At 41.8% G+C, this 21138-nt stretch overlaps 1 protein-coding gene across 2 annotated transcripts; it reads right to left on the reverse strand.

Moving 5' to 3' along the window:
• Window positions 1–12463: 12463 nt before the first annotated feature.
• Window positions 12464–20137, reverse strand: LOC123122570 (actin-related protein 4). Of its 2 annotated transcripts, none has more exons than XR_006460280.1 (20): window positions 19951–20137; window positions 19767–19858; window positions 18720–18893; window positions 18562–18635; window positions 18116–18196; window positions 17965–18025; window positions 17845–17894; window positions 17289–17343; window positions 16985–17062; window positions 16857–16910; window positions 16198–16251; window positions 16047–16107; window positions 15681–15732; window positions 15031–15097; window positions 14114–14173; window positions 13910–14025; window positions 13747–13809; window positions 13291–13355; window positions 12892–12960; window positions 12464–12808 (listed from the first exon to the last, which is right to left on the reverse strand). XR_006460280.1 is itself a non-coding variant. In XM_044542778.1 (20 exons), exons 1-20 carry the CDS (start codon window positions 19961–19963, stop codon window positions 12763–12765), a joined length of 1332 nt encoding a protein of 443 aa, XP_044398713.1. In that variant the 5' UTR covers window positions 19964–20137; the 3' UTR covers window positions 12464–12762. The 2 variants fall into 2 exon arrangements, 1 of the variants encoding a protein (XP_044398713.1); XM_044542778.1 differs by having other exon boundaries at window positions 13963–14025.
• Between the last annotated feature and the right edge of the window lie 1001 nt (window positions 20138–21138).

Consider the following 21138-nt stretch of genomic DNA (forward strand, 5'->3'; position numbering starts at 1 on the left):
CCGGCTCGGACTCCTCTCGCCGCCGCCCCTTGCCCAAGTCACCGCCCCCCACCCCCCGAGGCTTTAAAAGCCGGACCCCCTGGCCCCTCTCTCCTCCACCCAGCCCCGCCGCCACGCCGTCACCGCCACCCCGCCGACGCTGCACCGCCCCGCCCCGCCGGAACCGCCGCCCACCGCCGTTAACCCGCCGCCCGCGAACCGGTAAAAACCGCCGCCAGTTTTTTCGGTTTAGATCTAGATCGGTGTTTTTTAGGGTTAGGGTTTTCTTGGTTTTCCCGGTTTTCTTCGATCGAATCTATTTAGCGAACGTTCACTTGAAGGCCTCTGTTCGCGAACGCGTTCGTTCGTTCGTCTCTGCTAACGAACGTTCGTTCGTTAGTCTTTTCTTTTTATTTTATTTTTAGCCAGGGACCTATCCGCGATTATTTTTATCGTAGATTAGCCCCTGGTCTTCAATCGCTCGCAACTTTTTGCTCGTTTATCCAAATCCAGTGAAACCAACACCAAAATCTTCGTCTTGAACCCCTCTTTCCAGTTAACCAACTTGAACATGATTTTGACAATTTAAAATTTGGTTGCAAGCAGTTTTGTTTTCGAACTTCTTTTGATCGTAGTTTGAGTTTCATAGCTCCGATTTGATTGATTCTTTTTGCAAATCGAAGCACTTCTGTTGAACCTTCAGTTTGGATCTTTTTATCTGAGTTTCAACCTTGCATCTATGCTTGAGTGGTTATGTATGCTATTGTTTGTTTGCGATAGAATTTCCGGAGTGCGAAGCGTGCTACTACGAGTCTCTAGGGTTTGCTGATCGTCAACAAGGCAAGTAACACTTTGATCATACTTTTCATACCCAGTTTTTATGCATTAGTTTCAACCCTCAAACAGTGCATGAGTAGGTTTGATAACATGTGGGTATTGGGAAGTAGTTGATGAGGTAGAACCTATTGTCCTTTATTTAAACCCTGGGAGTTACTTCTACGTTATGCTTATACTGCTATGTTATGCTTGTAGACGTGGTTTGGTTGAGTGATTCATGACAGATGTGAGATCATTATGAACTAAGGGTTTATTTAAGGTGGCTACTTTAATACACATCTGGGTGGATTGTTTGTGGGCACCTGGGGAATCCAGTGTTGTCCAAGGAGATCCCGGGGTACCCGTGTGATCATCCTATGGTTCGCCACCCAGGCTCAAAGGGATCATAAGATTATTCATGCTGGAAACTTCCGTGTGCAGCCACAAGCCATTATGGGCTCTGGCATAGTTGAGTATGTTGTGTGACCTCTTTTAGTGGTAAACTAGCAGATGTAGGGGATGTAGGTGGTACGGTTTACCCGTCAAAAGAGTTAATGCTTCTGAAAGACTGTGTCTCAGTCATCCGTTTCTCAAACACCACGTAGTGCGAGATATCCAACGGAGGAGATCAAGTCTTGTGGGGAAAAGTGCGCAAACCTCTGCAGAGTGTACAAACTAATCATGGTTAGTCGTGTCCCCAGTTATGGACATCTTGAGTATCTGGTTCTTGAAGCATTGATGTGATATCAACACTCTAAATCAATTTTGTTGGGTTGTTAATTACTGTTTAATTGGGATTGAGATGGGGTTTCCATTCTCAATGTTTATCAACCAACTTTGTAGTTAAATAAAGTATATTCCTTTGTAGTAGGGAAAAATTGGCTTTTCGCAAAAACATGTTAACCATAGAGCCTCCACCAGCCATATATGCATGTTGTGTTAGCATTTATCTTATTCATTGCTCTACAGTGTTATTTTGCCAGCATATTCCATGTGCTGACCCGTTTTGGGCTGCAACGTATTATGTTGCAGACTTTTCAGACGAAGAGTAAGGTGCGCTAGGTCGTTGTCGTGCACTTAGCTATGTCGTTGGAGCTGATGGACTCATTTACCTTCGATGCTTCCGCAGTTATCTTATTAGATGGCCTTAAGCCATATTATTGTAATAAGTTCTCTTTTGAGACATTCGATGTAATAAGTGTGTGATTGCACTCTGCTATAAATCCTTCAAGTACTATATGTGTCAGCATTACCGATCCAGGGATGACACTTATGCACAGAGATTTGACCGTTTGAGGTCGAATCGCTACACCTATGGTATCTAGTTGTTGCTCATGCTACGCTTGTAGTAAAGCCTTCATCCTTGGATCTGATGCATTCAAATCTGTGTGATACTTGCGCTTGTTATGTGTGGTCCTCGTATGGGATCTAGATTCCTTTTTGCTTTGAGCAATGGCACCATTATTATATTGTAGTGTCATTGGTTTCATAGCACTTAGGATCATCTAATCTATATCAAGACACTTCTTGATTCAGACAATTTCCTTTGAAGCATCTCAAGCCTCAACATATATTTCTTTCATTATAGAATCCACGATATTGTTTATGCTTGAAACTATTCCAAACTACTATCCTAGCATAACCCGATAGTCATCTAAATCAGTCATGAAGATGTTGCTCATACAATGAACTCTTCATCTCCTTCATAGAAAAAACATTTCATTTGTCCTTTCGAGGACTTGATAATCTTAATAGCTGCCTAGTGAGCCAATCCAAGATCACTTTGGTACTTGCTACAAACACTTTAGTACATTTTTTTGTACATATCATGCTTCCCATGACGACTTCAATTTCTAAGGTATTTTTAACTCGAATCATCTACACATGCTCATCAACTACCCTAGAACATTGATTTTGCTAAGTGTTGTACCATGTAACATTCAGGAGAAAACCCATTCATCATTCTCCACTTAAAACCTCTTTGAAACCTTGTCAATTTACATGCTTTGGTTTTAGCAAAATTGGATGTCTTTGACTTATATCCGTAGATCTTGTTGTCCAATCATCTATTTCACTTAAGTCTTTCGACGAATATATTTTTTTCAATGAATCCTTTTATTGTGCCAAGAAACTTTACGTCATTTCCAATCAATATTATGTCATTCACATATAAGATTAGAAATTTTGTATATCTCCCACTAAAATTTTTGTATACAGAAGTCTTATCGTTCTAATGAAATTAAACTATTTAACTATTTCATTCAAAACATTGATTCCAACTCCTTGATGCTTGCTTCAAACCATAGATTGTCCTTTGAAGTTTGCAAACATTTACCTACATTTTTCCATTATAATCCGTGCAGACTTTAGTATTGCTTCTAGTGAGAAAAGATTCATAATAATGATTCTCACAACCCGCAAAAATTCTCTTGCAACTAGCCTTGCTGAAGGAAATATGCCCGAGAGGCAATAATAAAGTTGATATTTATATTTTCTTATATCATGATAAATGTTTATTATTTCATGCTAGAATTGTATTAACCGGAAACTTAGTACATGTGTGGATACATAGACAAGAAGAGTGTCACTAGTATGCCTCTACTTGACTAGCTCAGTGAATCAAAGATGGTTAAGTTTCCTAGCCATAGACATGAGTTGTCATTTGATTAACGGGATCACATCATAGAGAATGATGTGATTTACTTGACCCATTCCGTTAGCTTAGCACTTGATCGTTTATTTTGTTGTTATTGCTTTCTTCATGACTGATACCTGTTCCTATGACTATGAGATTATGCAACTCCCGAATACCGGAGGAACATTTAGTGTGCTATCAAACGTCACAACATAACTGGGTGATTATAAAGATGCTCTACAGGTGTCTCCGATGGTGTTTGTTGAGTTGGCATAGATCGAGATTAGGATTTGTCACTCCGAGTATCGGAGAGGTATCTCTGGGCCCTCTCGGTAATGCACATCACTATAAGCCTTGCAAGCAATGTGACTAAGGAGTTAGTTGCGGGATGATGCATTACGGAACGATTAAAGAGACTTGCCGGTAACGATATTGAACTAGGTATTGAGAAACCGACGATCGAATCTCGGGCAAGTAACATACCGATGACAAAGGGAACAACGTATGTTGTTATGCGGTTTGACCGATAAAGATCTTCGTAGAATATGTAGGAACCAATATGAGCATCCAGGTTCCGCTATTGGTTATTGACCGGAGATGAGTCTCGGTCATGTCTACATAGTTCTCGAACCCGTAGGGTCCGCACGCTTAACGTTCGGTGATGATCGGTATTATGAGTTTATGTGTTTTGATGTACCGAATGTTGTTCGGAGTCCCGGATGTGATCACGGACATGACGACGAGTCTCGAAATGGTCGAGACATAAAGATCGATATATTGGATGGCTATATTTGGACATCGGAATGGTTCCGGGTGAGTTCGGGCATTTACTAGAGTACCAGGAGGTTACCGGAACCCCCCGGGAGTATATGGGCCTTATTGGCCTTAGTGGGAGAGAGGAGGAGGCGGCCAAGGAGGGGGTGCCCCCCCCAAGCCCAATCCGAATTGGGTGGGGGGCCGGCCCCCCTTTCCTTCCTCCCTCTCTCCTCCTTCCTTCCTCTCCTACTCCAACTAGGAAAAGGGGGGAATCCTACTCTCGGTGGGAGTAGGACTCCCCTAGGGTGCACCATAGAGAGGACCGGCCCCACCCCTCCTCCACTCCTTTATATACGGTGGAGGGGGGCACCCCATAGACACACAAGTTGATTGTTTAGCCGTGTGCAGTGCCCCCCTCCACAGATTTCCACCTCGGTCATATTGTTGTAGTGCTTAGGCGAAGCCCTGCGTCGGTAACTTCATCATCACCGTCATCACGCCGTCGTGCTGACGAAGCTCTCCCTCGACACTCAGCTGGATCTAGAGTTTGTGGGACGTCACCGAGCTGAACGTGTGCAGATCGCGGAGGTGCCATACTTTCGGTACTAGGATCGGTCGGATCATGAAGACGTACGACTACATCAACCGTGTTGTCATAACGCTTCCGCTTTCAGTCTACGAGGGTACGTGGACAACACTCTACCCTCTCGTTGCTATGCATCACCTAGATGTATCTTGCGTGTGCGTAGGAAAAACTGTTGAAATTACTACATTACCCAACACTTGCTTCATAGACAGTAAAGTTACCATCAGTGTATGTTTTTAGGAGGATCAACCAAGTTCTAAACTTGATGGAATTCCTTTCGGATTATATAGCTTTAAGTCATTCTTTATGAGTTGGGCGCCGCCATCGCTTCCCTGTAGTGCGAGGTTTTATCTTCCTCTAAGATGAACCCTTCCTGACCTACGCGGTTTAGTTACAGTCTTAACTCCGAGTTTCTACAGCTAGTGTAGTAACTTTTTTCGGTTTAGTTTTGCAGACAATTTCTAGAACATATTCCATTTTATTTGTCCATCTTACTTCATCCGAAGATTTTGTAATCTCATCAAGTTGTACTGTCCTCCCAGTTACTTCTTTAGCAAGAAACTCCTTCTCGATAAATTTTCATTCTTTGGGACAAACACTTTTGTCTTTGAACCTTTTAAAGGAGGGATAATCTACAAAGTAGCATTTGTCTAGCTTGGTTATTCCATAACTCATATGGTGTTTTCTTGCCAGACTTTTAGACAATGCTTTGTTTTAGTGTATATAGGTGCATATCCCCAAAATAATTACAAGCGGTTTGGTAAATCATGAAATAATTCACAATTATTATATGGGGTGGAACCCCAATTGATGATCTTTTCACACTTGGAGGGGGAAAGGGGCAAAGAAAGAGAAGAACACAAGATGAACACTTAAATGACAAAGATCCAATCACACATATGCTAAATCCAGATACACATAGATGAATACAAGGGTCTGGATCCAACACAAGAAGGTAAAAGAGGAACTAGTTCATCCCAATCCTTGAAGGAGTCGAGGTCTTGGTATCCAAGCGGATCTTCCCTAGAAGGGGTCTTGAATCCACTAGGGAATCTTCTCACATGGAGGCCTTGTTCTCCATGGGAAGATTTCCGCATGCCTTTCCAATAATAAGTATGCTTTCAGTTAGTGTTTGCAGCTAAACATATAGGCATGAAGATTACAGCATGCATTTTCCGTGTGATGAGGTCTTCGTCTCTCAAACACTATGATTCTATGTTGCATATGTCGATACATCTGTAGAATTTAGCTCACATGCAATACTTCCAATATACTATTGCCCCTTAATTTTGATGAATGTTCTTCCTATGGACACTATTTGTTCAATTGCATATTATGGTGAAATTGCTTTTTGCAAGGTAATCCAAATGCGATTTTTTTGCCTTAACCTGCCCACATGAGCGCACAAAATTTAAGTAACCGAGCGTGTGGGAACCAAGATAGAAAGCACAAGTTACTCATAGTGGAACCGCTTGTGATGTACAGGAAAAACACACGATATCTATTGAATCGTGGATGATACACAACAAATCACATACAATTTGGAGACTTCTACGTGTGTGTGTGTGTAGGCGGCCCTAAATCGTGTGTGATAGCACTTCATCTCACACGTGAGCTTAGAAGAAACCGTGTCCAATGCAAAAGACAATCCCACTCGTAAATTATTCAGAAACCTTGTGTGATGCTATCATACATGGCAGGCGCTTGCCACAGAAGACTCATGCACGATGCTCCAGATATCACACACAGCTTCTATGATGGCCCGTGTGGCTTAGGTAATATTTCGCAAATGGTCAAAAGTCACATACCGTTTGGGTTCCCTGATTAATTAGACATGTTTGACTCGTGAGAGACGTGTGCGATGGATCCCCAATCCCACATGTCTGTCCAAATATAGTTTGTGTGTGTGATATGTTCCTGTATTGCATACAATTACATTTGGCAGAGCACCTGCCTCATCTTGATGGGGAACGTAGTAATTTCAAAAAAATTCCTACGCACACACAGGATCATGGTGATGCATAGCAACGAGAGGGGAGAGTGTTGTCCACGTACCCTCGTAGACCGAAAGCGGAAGCGTTAGCACAACGCGGTTGATGTAGTCGTACGTCTTCACGATCCGACCGATCCAAGTACCGAACGTACGGCACCTCCGAGTTCAGCACACGTTCAGCTCGATGACGTCCCGCGAACTCCGATCCAGCAGAGATTCACGGGAGAGTTCCGTCAGCACGATGGCGTGGTGACGGTGATGATGATGCTACCGACGCAGGGCTTCGCCTAAGCACCGCTACGATATGATCGAGGTGGAATATGGTAGAGGGGGGCACCGCACATGGCTAAGATATCAAGAGATCAATTGTTGTGTCTAGAGGTGCCCCCCTACCCCCGTATATAAAGGACCGGGGGGGAGGAGGCGGCCGGCCAGGGGAGGGCGTGCCAGGGAGGAGTCCTACTCCCACCGGGATTAGGACTCCCTCTTTTCCTAGTTGGAGTAGGAGGGGGAAAGGAGGGAAGGAGAGAGGGGGAAGGAAAGGGGGCGCCCCCGCCCCTCCTTGTCCAATTCGGACTAGAGAGGGAAGGGCACGCGGCCAGCCCTAGCCGCCCCTCCTCTTCTCCACTAAGGCCCATCTTGGCCCATTAAACTCCCCGGGGGGTTCCGTTAACCCCCCGGTACTCCGGTATATGTCCGAAACTCCCCGAAACCATTCCGGTGTCCGAACATAGTCGTCCAATATATCGATCTTTACGTCTTGACCATTTCGAGACTCCTTGTCATGTCCGTGATCACATCTGGGACTCCGAACAACCTTCGGTACATCAAAAACACAAAAACTCATAATACAATCGTCACCGAAACTTTAAGCGTGCGGACCCTACGGGTTCGAGAACAATGTAGACATGACCGAGACACGTCTCCGGTCAATAACCAATAGCGGAACATAGATGCTCATATTGGCTCCTATATATTCTACGAAGATCTTTATCGGTCAAACCGCATAACAACATACGTTGTTCCCTTTGTCATCGGTATGTTACTTGCCCGAGATTCGATCGTCGGTATCTCAATACCTAGTTCAATCTCGTTACCGGCAAGTCTCTTTACTCGTTACGTAATACATCATATCGCAACTAACTCATTAGTTACAATGCTTGCAAGGCTTATAGTGATGTGCATTACTGAGTGGGCCCAGAGATACCTCTCCGACAATCGGAGTGACAAATCCTAATCTCGAAATACGCCAAACCAACAAGTACCTTCGGAGACACCTGTAGAGCACCTTTATAATCACCCAGTTACGTTGTGACGTTTGGTAGCACACAAAGTGTTCCTCCGGTAAACGGGAGTTGCATAATCTCATAGTCATAGGAACATGTATAAGTCATGAAGAAAGCAACAGCAACATACTAAACGATCAAGTGCTAAGCTAACGGAATGGGTCAAGTGAATCACATCATTCTCCTAATGATGTGATCTCATTAATCAAATGACAACTCATGTCTATGACCAGGAAACATAACCATCTTTGATTAACGAGCTAGTCAAGTAGAGGCATACTAGTGACACTCTGTTTGTCTATGTATTCACACATGTATCATGTTCCCGGTTAATACAATTCTAGCATGAATAATAAACATTTATCATGATATAAGGAAATAAATAATAACTTTATTATTGCCTCTAGGGCATATTTCCTTCACATCTATCACTACCACGGACGATTTATCTGTGTCGTGTGTGATGGAACCCCCCCCCCCCTCCCCCTATTGCCCACCCAGGAAGGCGACGGATTTAAACTGTGTCATGGAAAGGGGTAAAACCCATTTGCATAGGACGTCGTTGTACCAGTGTAGCTACTACTCATTGTAGCATTGCAGTGCATGTTTGGTATTACGAGTAATATGATAGGAAGTGTCGACGAAGAAACAAGGAACCTGCAAGCATGGTGCTTGCATCCATGCAGCTATCCAATGTGTGAATAGTAGAATCCTTTATATTTTTTTACAAGTGGATAATGGTACCATGTGGATGAATTGGTCGTGCGTTCAAATCTGTTGTCACATTTTTTTCTAAATGTGTGAACAATTCCTATTTTTCATATGGCAAAGAGTAGGACACTTGCAAGAGGCATGCTGGGTCTAGACTCCATCAGCCACTATTTTTATTTTGGTTGTTGTTGTAGTAGGTACCACGTGTAAGAGGAGAAGGTGGAGTAGTGAACTCACCACCAATTCAGATGTTTAGAAGTAGGGAAGATGAAAGCTCTCCTAATGAATAAAAGTGGGGGTGCATCCAACTTACTTACTCATGAAGACCTCGAGCATTTTGAGAAATCCCGTCATCAAAATATGCAAGTCAAGTTTTAATAATGTAAAAATCCCACTAGCGTATGAAAGTGAATAATATGAAAACTCTCTATATGAAATACATGATGCTAGTTTAAAGCACAAGTGTGGTAAAGGATAGTAGTGTGCCCCCTTCTCTTTTTCTCTCATTTTTTGTGGGCAATTTTTTGTGCTCTTTTTTTATTCCTAACTGGTAGGGACACACTCTAAAAATGCATCACACTTTTATTTACTTACAACTCATAATCATGAAACATAATGATGACTACATATGAATACCTCTCGCAGTGTATCAGATGTGCAATGATCTAGCGTAACATGTAAAATGGTGATGAACGGTGGCCTTGCCACATATATCATGTCAGCTCTATGATCATGCAAAGCAAAATGACAATGTATGCTCAAGTCATATAATGAATAATAACAATGAAAGTTGCATGGCAATATATCTCGAAATGGCTATGAAAATGTCGTAACATGTAGGTATGATGGCTGTTTTGAGGAAGATATAATGTGGCTTATTTGTAAGAGGGTGTATCATCCCACGGGGTTTGAATGTATCAGCGAAGTATGCAACGGTGAAAGATCTACCATCTAACTTGTGTTCGTGATTTGTGCTTTTGTCGTATAAGGTGTGGAATAAGAAATTGAAATAATACAACTAACACAACCTGCCAATACTTGAACGGGGTCCACTTCATCTGTTGGCTAATGTGAGAGAGTGCACACACGGAGAAAGGACAGTTGCATGCAGAATCTCTCTCCTCTCTACCTAATCAAAACGAATCCTTTTGCTTCTTTGGAATATACTGATTGATTGTTATCTTTTAAACTAAGAAAATATTTTTGAGACTTTATATATATATGAACTATTGGCGACAAGACCTTTTAAAATAAGACCACCATGGGTTGTATTTTAAACTTGTTTAAATTTCATTATTTATAAATTGATTGAAATAGATTTCACAAGTGAAAACTAATTTTAGAATGAGTCCAATTTATTTCATAAATGAAATGATTTAAGTTGTTTCAAACCCATGATTTCAAAAAAATCAAAAGGTGATTTCAGTTATTTCATTGTTTCAACAAACTATTTCATTTTCGGGAAAAAAAATGCTATTTCAGTTGTTTCAAAACATTGAAATGGGTGTTAAATTTACTAAGATATATTTTCAATAAAAACTATCAAATGTTCCAAATAAGTGAAATAGTTGAAATGTGATTCTGAAAAAATCATTATCACTTTATTGAAATAATCATCTCTATTTTTAAGTAACTGAAAACGCTTGTGGAATATATGATGTTATTGCATTTATGAAATATTGAAATGAAACTAGTGTGGGGTATCTTGAAATGATTGAAATCATTGTTTTAAAATAACTGAAATTGTTGGTTTGAAAAAAAATTGAAACCATTATGTTGAAATATTTGAAAAATCACTTTTTGTAAAAAAATTAAGTTAATGAAATTACTGAAATTTGTGCTTGAATTACATAGACATATGTTTTAGAGAAGTTGAAATAAATGAAGTATGTGATATGTTAAAATTTTCTAGTAAGTGAAATTGAAATGTGTATTGAAATTACTGAGGCGTATCATTCAAAAATATTTCAAATAAGTGAAATATGCAAGTTGTGAAATATTCAAGTAAGTGAAACTGAGAAATGTGCTGACATATACATATAGTTCATAACATTCCAAATTGGTGAAACGGAGATAATTGAAATCAAATATTGCTCTTATTGTAAATAATCAAAAATGTGTTTCTGAAACAATCATTATCACTTTTTAAAAATAACCATTATCTCTACTTTCAAATAATTAAAACACTATCTGAAGTCATTTCATTTATGGAAATCAGGGTGTGAAACTGATTTGGGATCTCTTGAAATGATTGACACCACTATTTTAAAATACTCATCTATTTGTGTGAGTAACTGAAATCATTTATTTGTGTGAAGTATCTGGTTTGAAACATTTGAAATAACTCATCTGAAATATTTGAAATGACTGGAAAAAATGAAAGTTAATGACATAATTGAAATAGGTACTTTTTTTTTATTTGAGAATGATTGAAATAGGTAGAGTACTTAAGTGCCCTGGCATATTTCCTCCTGCTAGGACACTGACAGATGGATCCACGCCACGCACAGCACGTACGTATGCTAAGAACCGAGCTTTGCGGCTACATCGAGGAACAATTACGGATGTTTTACGGCCTGGGCGCCCAGCCCACCACCACCAGTTACATTCAGAGGGGCGATTAATTAGGAGGAGAAGATTGTTTAGGCAAATTGATTGAAACAGGACAGCTCAACCGGTCCGTACAGTCTGTGAGCCGGGGCTCGCGTCTACTCCCAGCTAACTAACCGATCCCCGTGTCCTCTCCTCCCTCCCTCCTCCGTGTCGCCTGTGAGCACCGCACGAGGATGAGGGTGCTGGGCAGGCACGTCTCCCCGAGGCAGATCGCGCTGCTCGCCGCAGGGTAGGCACCAGGCGCCGGCGCCGGCGCCGGCTCCGCCGCGTTCTGTTTGTCTCTCTCCTCGCTTCTCCTCCTTGGATTGATTAATGAATCTGGGTGTATGCTGTATGCAGGCTGGTGTTCTTTGGGGCGACGACGTACGACGTGCACCGCTCCATCAAGAACAACGACCAGCCCCCGACCAGGGAGCAGGTGGCGGCGCTGCAGGACTTCATCGACTCCAGGAAGCGCTAATTTGGATTTTGGGGCCGCCGATGCTCGATCGATTCCCCTGAGCCGCGGCGCGGTGTATACGCTTGTGGTCTCTGTTCTGTGGTGCGTTCGTCTGAAGCAATAAGAGCGGCCATGGATGTGTCGACATTATTATTATTCCCCAAAGGAGGAACTGGCTGGTGTCTGGATGTATGTAAACCCTACAGTGATCAATTTTCGTTTCTCCCATGTTGCATCAGAATGGCTTTGTTTGCCAGTGCTCGTGTATTATTAGTTGTGGAGTTGTGATCATCTCGACTCTTCTTAAACAGCTGGGCATAATAAACTGCTCGCAGTTCCTGTGAAATGCGTCAGTGACTCAACAATGTCCTCAACTAAAACTATATTGTCCAATTCATGCCGCAGCCACTGTTACCAGTATGCTCGTAGCGTCATTAACAACAAACATGAGCAAACCGGCAACGGACAGCTATAGCGTCCATGTGAATGATGCAAGTTCAATGACAGTTTGACATGGCTAACCTAAGATGTAGCCCATTAGTTACAGCTTCAAGAACCAGCTGCGTACCTAAATGGCTGAAGACTTGATTCCCGGATACATTGATTGGAGTCTGGAGAGTAAACTGTTGCACATTCTGCATCACAGACGAGAAAAATCACCACATGAACTGCTAGTATCTACCATCAATGACAAGTATCAGATGAGTTTGTTATCAAGTTGGACTCGTGGAGCTAAAGATAATTCAGTAACGACAACAATATAAATATCCCCCAGATAACAAAGGTGGCGACCAACGCACATCTTTCGGCACGCACGTACAAGTATCAGCTGAGTTTGTTCTAGAGCCGCACTCACGGACCTAAAGATAGTCAGTCGCCTGCATCTAACTGTTGCCCACACACATCTTCGGCAACACAAAGCTTGGGCAGCATGCATGCTCCACCATTTCATGGGCATTTCCTCTGGATATAGGAAACGCCGTGCTCTTCATACCTGTTTGCGACAAGATCGATGTTCTTAGGCGTATGATACAAAAGAGCAGGGCAACCAAACAGACCCTAGAGAATCAAACTTACTCTGCTTTGGAGAACCACATTTGCTGGAACGACCCAAGGGATGCAAGGATGCTCCCTCCAATCCAGACACTGCACTCATCGAATTATAATGTGTCAGTCATGTCAATCAACATCTAACCGATGATGAATCTCAGCACTAGCGGCCACACAGACAAAACCAGTCACACGGCATGCATTTTTTCTGTGCTGGCCCTTCCCTATGGTCAAGGATAAGTTTTACTGGCATTGTGATCAGCATGCTTTCATCCAATTTCAAACCGATTTCAGGGCCACGACATGTTTTGCATTAAGCTACTCATGTGATTAAAACAGCAAAAATAACAGTTTTACTTTGCTGCCAACGGGATCCACTGAGCATAGTCAGTTCATACAAAAACGAGCAAATATACTGGATCTTACCTGAATCGCCTCTCTGTTGAATTTCCACTTGCCAAAACCTTTACCCGGGCATTTTGGGGGGACTCCTGCGATCATTGAGTTAAAAATAAGAATAAGCTCGGAGATTCAGAAAACACCATCAACTAACCAGCAAAACCAAGACAAAAGAAACATTCTCAACAGCCTTAACAATCGATTCTCCTTTTTATGAACAACCATGTAGTGACTAGTCACTAACCAAAAGAATCAATGAGATGCATTTTATTCTTCTATTTTTTAGGAAGGTCACAGAAATAAGGTGGGAAGCTTTGTCTAAAGCATGATTTGACTTCATACAAAGCAAATAAGTTATTGCATTGAACTAATAGCAAAGCTTCGAAGAAAACATACATAAACTGACACATGCTTGGAAACGGTGAAAACATATAAAAATACAGCAACATTTATCCTAGCTTGTTCAGCTGCCTTTTTATTTACCTCCAGTACTTCTTTTTCTAGACGGTCCTTTAACTGCAGAATTGATGATGAGCCACCAGAAAGCTATCCAGAATACAAGTTTGCAGGTGTTAGAGTTTTATTAACAAATTATAACAGGAGAATTGAAGATTATGTTATACGAGTTCTTTCACTAAGCCCGTACATGGGGGTATGTAGAGAGAAGTAGCAATGCAGCACTGGAATTAATGTCTTTACCAAGATGCTGCTGAGTAGCTCCTTGCGAATGTCAACATCACACCTATTTACACTTTCAAGGACCTGATGAAAAACAAGGGTGGCAAAAACTTCATTAACATGAAGAACTGTCCAAGCTGCACAACAATATAAGCACCCATAATTAACTCACCATTCGTGGAAGTCCACGAATCGAAGTGGAATCTCCAAATCCATCGATCCCAGGAATAGTCTGTTGATAACAAAATTAGTGTGCAGTAGAGAGGTTGAAGACAAGTCAACTAGATCCAAAAGAAATTATTGAATATTCATAGCATCTACTGAAGGACACCTTTCGATATTTGGGATCAATGCTGCAGAAGGATGGGGATATCGATGAAGATGTGAACCATCGAATCAAAGCCGGATGGATGAGGTGGCGTCAAACTTCTGGCGTTCTCTGTGACAAGAGAGTGCCACAAAAGCTAAAAGGAAGGTTCTATAGGACAGCGATTCGATCCGCAATATTGTATGGCGTTGAATGCTGGCCGACTAAAAGGCGACATGTTCAACAGTTAGGTTTAGCGTAGATGCGCATGTTGAGATGGATGTGTGGCCACACAAGGAAGAATCGGGTCCGGAATGATGATATACGAGACAGAGTTGGAGTGGCACCGACTGAAGAGAAGCTTGTCCAAAATCGTCTGAGATGGTTTGGGCATATTCAGCGCAGGCGTCTAGAAGATCCAGTGCATAGCGGACGGCTAAAGCGTGTTGATAATGTGAGGAAAGGTCATGGTAGACCAAACTTGACATGGGAGGAGTCCGTAAAGAGAGATCTGAAGGACTGGAGTATCACCAAGAACAAGCCGTGCGGGGAAGCTAGCTATCCATGTGCTCTACCATGAGTTGGTTGCGAGATTTTATGGGTTTCAGCTCTAGCCTACCCCAACTTGTTTGGGACAAAAGGCTTTGTTGTTGTTGTTGTTGTTGATAGCATCTACTGAAGCAATGAACTTGTTCTGTTCCTGGATAGTGTAATCAACCACTAGTACAGATCCTAACCAACTAACATACATGTACACAGCAAATTATACTTTTCTCACTCACCTGAGAAAGGAATGGGTTGAACAAAATGTCAGGAATCTTGAATCTCTCTGCACCAACTTCAATAGTTCTGCTCAGATGTAACATAGATAAGTTATAACCTCTACAAACATAAACAACATATTTACCACAAAATTGCAGTAACAGAAACAGAGAAAGTGGAGACATCAGAATCCTAACACCTTATAGGTGCATTGTGCAGCCGAAATCAGAATACCATGCATACTTGTAATGGGCATGAAAAATCTACAATCGTCATAGTAGCTGCATCATTATATGGTCTACCAGGCTGCAACAACTCGGGGCTATACTAAAATGTGGCACATGCGCAGATCCTAGTAAACAGTGACATAGATTTCGCCATTCTATTTTCAGACTTCCTTTTCAATGGATTTTGAGTCGAAACTTTGTGGTTTCTAAACCACAATTTCTCAGAGTTATGATATATTGGTTTTATGTCGATTTGTAAACAACGGAGTTTGTCATGACTATTTGGTGGCCATACTGAAGAGGGCATGCACAATGGAGTAAGAGGTCAAGACGCATCAGATACACTCCAGAAAAGTAGCTATTACCCCATATTCAATATCTAATTGTTAAAAAAATAAAATTATTCTGACTGGAGAGATGTGTCTACATAATTGATAACTTACTGCCCATCTGGAAGCTCGTATGAAGTTGTAGGAACATTTGCATATGCCACTTCTGCATGAAAATAAAGCAGGGAAAGTGAACAGCAGAACCTAAAAGAGGAACTCCAAAGCAAGATAATGCTTAAAGCATACAAAGAGATATGTCAAATCAGTCAAACGAATAAAACCCATGGTGATTGACAGACGATATGCATAAAAAGTAGCCAGCTATATTATGGTTGTATGCATATATATAATTCATCAATGGATCAACTGAAACTGGCTTGATCATCAGATTTTGCGTACATGCCAGTATGGTCCAAGCTTGCGCATCAATATAGCAGAGCTAAACAATCACAGAAATAATGTGTTTTCGAAATGCTATACCATCAAAGGGAGTATCTGGAACTCTACAAACCGTCTCCTTGATGTCGCTAGCAATAGCTCTCTGTGATACAGAGTAAGCATCACCATTAAATGCATCCAGACAAAAATTAACAAAGCAAAACAAGAATCACAGATTTGCCAATGAACATACCATGTGGTACAACCTGTAACTATCCGTGGTGTTCGGAAAATCAAGGTCTACAACCTGAAAAGAAAAACATGGGTTCACAGAATAAACACCGCATAGTTTCCCTTATATTCATCTAGTGTAATGCTAATTAAATTAGAATGTAACCATGATTAATTAATTAACACAGCAAGTTCAGAACCTTAGAAACATATAAATACGAAGAAAAACACTAAAGATATTTTAAAGGGCCAGCTATTTATAGTCAGAGAACCACCTAGTGCGCATGTATCTGTGAATATCGATATGTACAGGGAGGCATTACTTCATGATATTGGAAATGCCAAAATAGTATTCGATGTCTACCGAGAGATTTACTCCACGTGGTAAAACTTAATTGGTGCCAGAAACAAACTTGGCAAGGGGTACAGACCACCTTGCAGGCTCTCTCAACTTTTTTGGTTATAAGACAAGGATGATAGGTGTATTGTATATTTTGCCCCTCCTCTTTACTGGTGTGTTGATTTCAACTATACCAACAGTTCAGCTCACATTCAATGGTACAAGGAGTTTCAACAAAGGGGCACATCGAACGGTGTGAAGAGTTATCTCTTGGTCCAAAGGAATCACAAGCAGACAAGAAAAGGATGTCAATTTCAGATGTAATGTTATAGAAACTACACCTTATAATCTCCAGGGCTCACTTCCTTCTTCTTGAAGGAATACCGGGGCCTGATCTGAGAAGTGAACAAACAGGATATGAAAATACAGCAAGGACTAGTATGCTATCTTAACCAAGAGAGGTGCTTACAACAACACCCTTGCTCTCCAAGCTTTTCATCATACAGTCAGTCAAAAATTCACCGCCAATCGGAGAAGTTGCCACAGACTGCCACATGAAAACAAGTTACAAAAATGGTAGAAGAAAAGGCTTCAGAAATGGCAAGGCAAAAGCGATAATATGCCAGAGTCCATATGATACAACTCAGCATTTTATTTCATCAAATGTTAAAGCAGCTTGGATTAATCAAATTTTCAAATGAAATGTAGAAAGTAAAAACAGGCAAATCACTACACCTCCTAATGAAAATCAGGATATTGATAGTATAACATACCTTTTGCAAAACATAACCATCATGCACAGCAGAAACCACAGTAGACCCACCACCACTGCACCAAACATGATCACTCTGTCATATTCCAGAAATTTCTATCATGATAAAGACCCAAAGCAGTAGAATTAAGATGAAATAAATTTGATATATGTTTGACACAAGCTTCTTCCAAGTCTTCATATGATAAGTTTCATAGCACTTCTTATGAAACGCTCAAGGAATCGAGAAGGTCACCTAAGCACGAAACCAGATTAAGGTGTTTAAATCAAGGAAAGTGAAAAAGGGAAATTCAAGCATTAACAGTTAGAACCAACTTCTTCATGAGTATTTCCTTGGTGCGGATGAACTGTTACACACTATCTGTGCTATGTGCAACATATTGGTGAAGAACAGTTTACTTCAGACATAGAGTAGCAAATTAAGAACCAAGCAGACACCATAACACAGTGGACTTGTTCATAAACTAATCGGGCTAACATAGCAAAAAAGGGACCTCATCCATTTCTAAGGAAAACAGCAGGTTGCAGAGATAAAATGTCATCAAGAAAATGCTGACCTGTCAACCACTAGAGATGTAGCACGTCCAGATGCAAAAGATGTGAGAACCTGATAACCCAGTCAACAATTAAAAATAATTAACTGGTTGCATCAAAGATTACTTCTGAGAGAGACATACCGCATTTTTTGCTAGGAACAGCGCTGGCACTTTGTACTTCTCAAACATAAGTTCTGCTGCTCTATAGGACATGAAAAATAAGAGTCAGGCTTGAAAGCATTGATATGGGTTAGCAATATAAATATTTTAAAAACAAAACATGCACACATACTTCTCTCTTTGCTGTGCACTGTTTATAGATGGTTCCGCTATGAGCATAGGATGCTCTTCAGGATTGATCAATAGCCTCCGTCTGAAATATAGAACCAGTCAGTGTGAGAATATAGTAGATCCACAAAAATAGTAACTTCAACAAATTACATAGCATCGTAACGAGGAAATCCTTGTACTTAATCAACCTTAGCTAGCTGTTACAGAAGACAAAGCATCCGAACATATGAAATAAAATAGGAGGGAAAACAACGAATCATTTCTCGCATACTCACAACTAAACAATTTCACAATAAGTATACTCAGCGAAATGTACACAGAATGTTAAATGTTAAGCCTGAACTAGTAACTTAATTGTAGTTCACTGGTGTCATTGCTGATTATCGACGGACCGTGTTAAAGAGGAGAAATTGCTCAGAGCTGCATCAAGTACATAAATAAATTTACCTAAAAGCATGATTCCATATGTTGTCAACAACATCCCAATCCATAACTGTTCCATCTTTCATTGGTGAGATCACCTGTTTTGTGGAGGGGGCACCAATAAGCAACAGTTAATAGAAATCATGAGTAACAAATCACCCTTAGAATGTGCGGTTACAAACCTCCATATGATCCCTCCTGAATTCTAATTCTTGACCTACATAAAATTTGCGTTTTGTCTTGGCTTTGTCCACATCCATAGGCTTGGATCCATTCTTAGGATCAGATGCAGAGTCAGCCTCCTTCTCTGGCTTAGCTTCATCAGTATCTTCCGCTTGTTCAATTGAACCAACAACCTTAACATATCAAAGCAAGATACTGAGTGTGATAAGTTGTGCTGCCCAAAACGTACCAATTAGGTAGCTCACATACCCTTGAACCAACAAAAGAACAACATAATTTCCAAGCACCGTTCAGGGCAAGCAGAAAAAACGTGCTAAACCCAAACATGGCATTAAGTGGCCAAATTCAAACCATTTTCTTAGTGCGAATCACACAGTATTTCTCGTTTTTCTTTGAATTTTTTTACACGAGTAGCTCGCTTATTGCATCAGAAACAGAGTGAAACTAGCAATTTACTGCCAGACTGCAAAAAATAGACAATAATCCCATAAGACTTGAAATTCAGCTTTTTTTTTTGTTTGACTCACAGTGCAGCATGTAAGAAAGGCTCACAGTAGTTAACACTAATAGCTAGCGGCAAATCTGAGCCATTAGAGCCTGAATCATGAACCGACTATGTAGATTATAAAGATTGCACGCCCTACGCTCAAACCAACAGGTAGGTGCAGGTCCCATCGCAGTTTATTGATTCAACACCTGAAGTCAACTTAGGATTGAAGTGGCTACTTATATTTGCAGAGTAGGGCGTGCCTGCTACAAAATTTGCGATTTGGCCCACTATGGCAATGAACTGACACAACAGCAAGCACACCATGTCTGAACCAGAACCCAAGGCCGTCGATTCGAAAACTTAGGAATGAAGCACTAATTTGTCCATCACCAGCACAAACTTGTGCAGTTGTAATGCACACAAATTCAGCACTAAGAATCGGTTCCACTCCCAGTTCAACGAGCTAATAAAACAGCCTATGACAGCAACCTGGTGACAGGGAAACTCTCCGGCCCGCGTAATTCGAACAGTTTTGAGGGCGGCAGGGGAAGCTCACCGAGGGGAAGACGGATTTGGGGGTGTCGTCGCCCGCGTAGCCGGCCTTGCAGCTGTAGGAGCCCACGTCGATGACGATGGCCGAGACCTCGTCTGCGGGGGGGAGAAGTTAGCGGCCGCGGCGGGAGATCTCCAGGGTTTAGTTAGGGTTTAGCAGGGGCAGGGGCAGGGGCGAGAGATCTTACCGCCGCCGTACATGGCTGGAGATCCGGAGAGGGGGGCCTCGGCGAGCGGGGGCGGGGGCGGCGCGGCGCGGGGCGCAGGGCCGGATGCGGATGGCGTGCCGGGTCTCGCGTCGGCGGCGACGCTTAGGTACGACGAGCGAGTTTGGCTCTGGATAATGGATTTTTTTATTTGTATTTTTTGCTGATGCTGGGCGTCGGTCGACCGATTAGAAGCCGCACGCGCGCAGCCGTCTGATTGCCTCTCGGGTAGTTTTTTTCTTCCTGGCGTAGTCGCACACCTCACATCAGGGAAACAACTAGTTAACGAGCGCTTTTTCGGGAGCCTCAACGCCACTTGGCGCTCTTATCCATTCGCCATGTGTCGCGCTCTGGGCGTTCTCTTTGGATTTTTTTTTCGCACACGTTTTCGGCTTTTTAAACGGTTTTTTCCTATTTATTTTGATGTTTTGGTTTTCCACCGGTCTTCCTTAGCTTTTCAATAAAAAAAATTACGCGAAAATACGAGTTTTTCTTCTTTTTTTCTTTCGCAAGAGTCACGGTTTTGCTTCCGCGAGAGGCACGGTTTTTTTTCTTCGCGAGAGTCACGGCCATGCCTCTTGAAAACGGAAAAAACGCGTTTTCGTTTTTTTTTCTTTGCGAGAGTCACGGTTTTGCTTCCGCGAGAGGCACGGTTGTGCTTTAGCGAGAGTCACAGCCGTGACTCTCGTAAACGGAAAAAAATGTGTTTTCTGTATTTTTTTTCCTTTGGTGAGAGTCACGGTCGTGCCTCTCAGAAATGAAAAAAAACGCGTTTTCTGTTTTTTTTCCTTTTGCGAGAGTCACGGCCATGCCTTTCAGAAACGAAAAAAACGTGTTTTTTGTTTTTTTTTCTTTTCGCGAGAATCACGGTTTTGCTTCCGCGAGAGGCACGGTTGTGCTTTCGCAAGAGTCACAGCCGTGCCTCCTCGGAAACGGAAAAAATACGCGTTTTCTCTTTTTTTTTCTTCCGCGAAAGTCACGGTTTTGCTTCCACGAGAGGCATAGTTGTGATTTCGTGAGAGGCACGGGCGTGCCTCTTTCGGAAAGGGAAAAAATCCGTGCTCCCGGTTCGGTTTTTTCGTCTGGTTTTTTTCGTGAAAAAAAGTTCGTCAAAACCTATCAACATGGAATCTAGCTTCGAAAATCTCAACGCGAGTAATCCAACGGTGA

The sequence above is a fragment of the Triticum aestivum genome, chromosome 5D (genome assembly GCF_018294505.1).
Source record: "Triticum aestivum cultivar Chinese Spring chromosome 5D, IWGSC CS RefSeq v2.1, whole genome shotgun sequence".
In the NCBI taxonomy this organism is placed as follows: Eukaryota; Viridiplantae; Streptophyta; class Magnoliopsida; order Poales; family Poaceae; genus Triticum; species Triticum aestivum.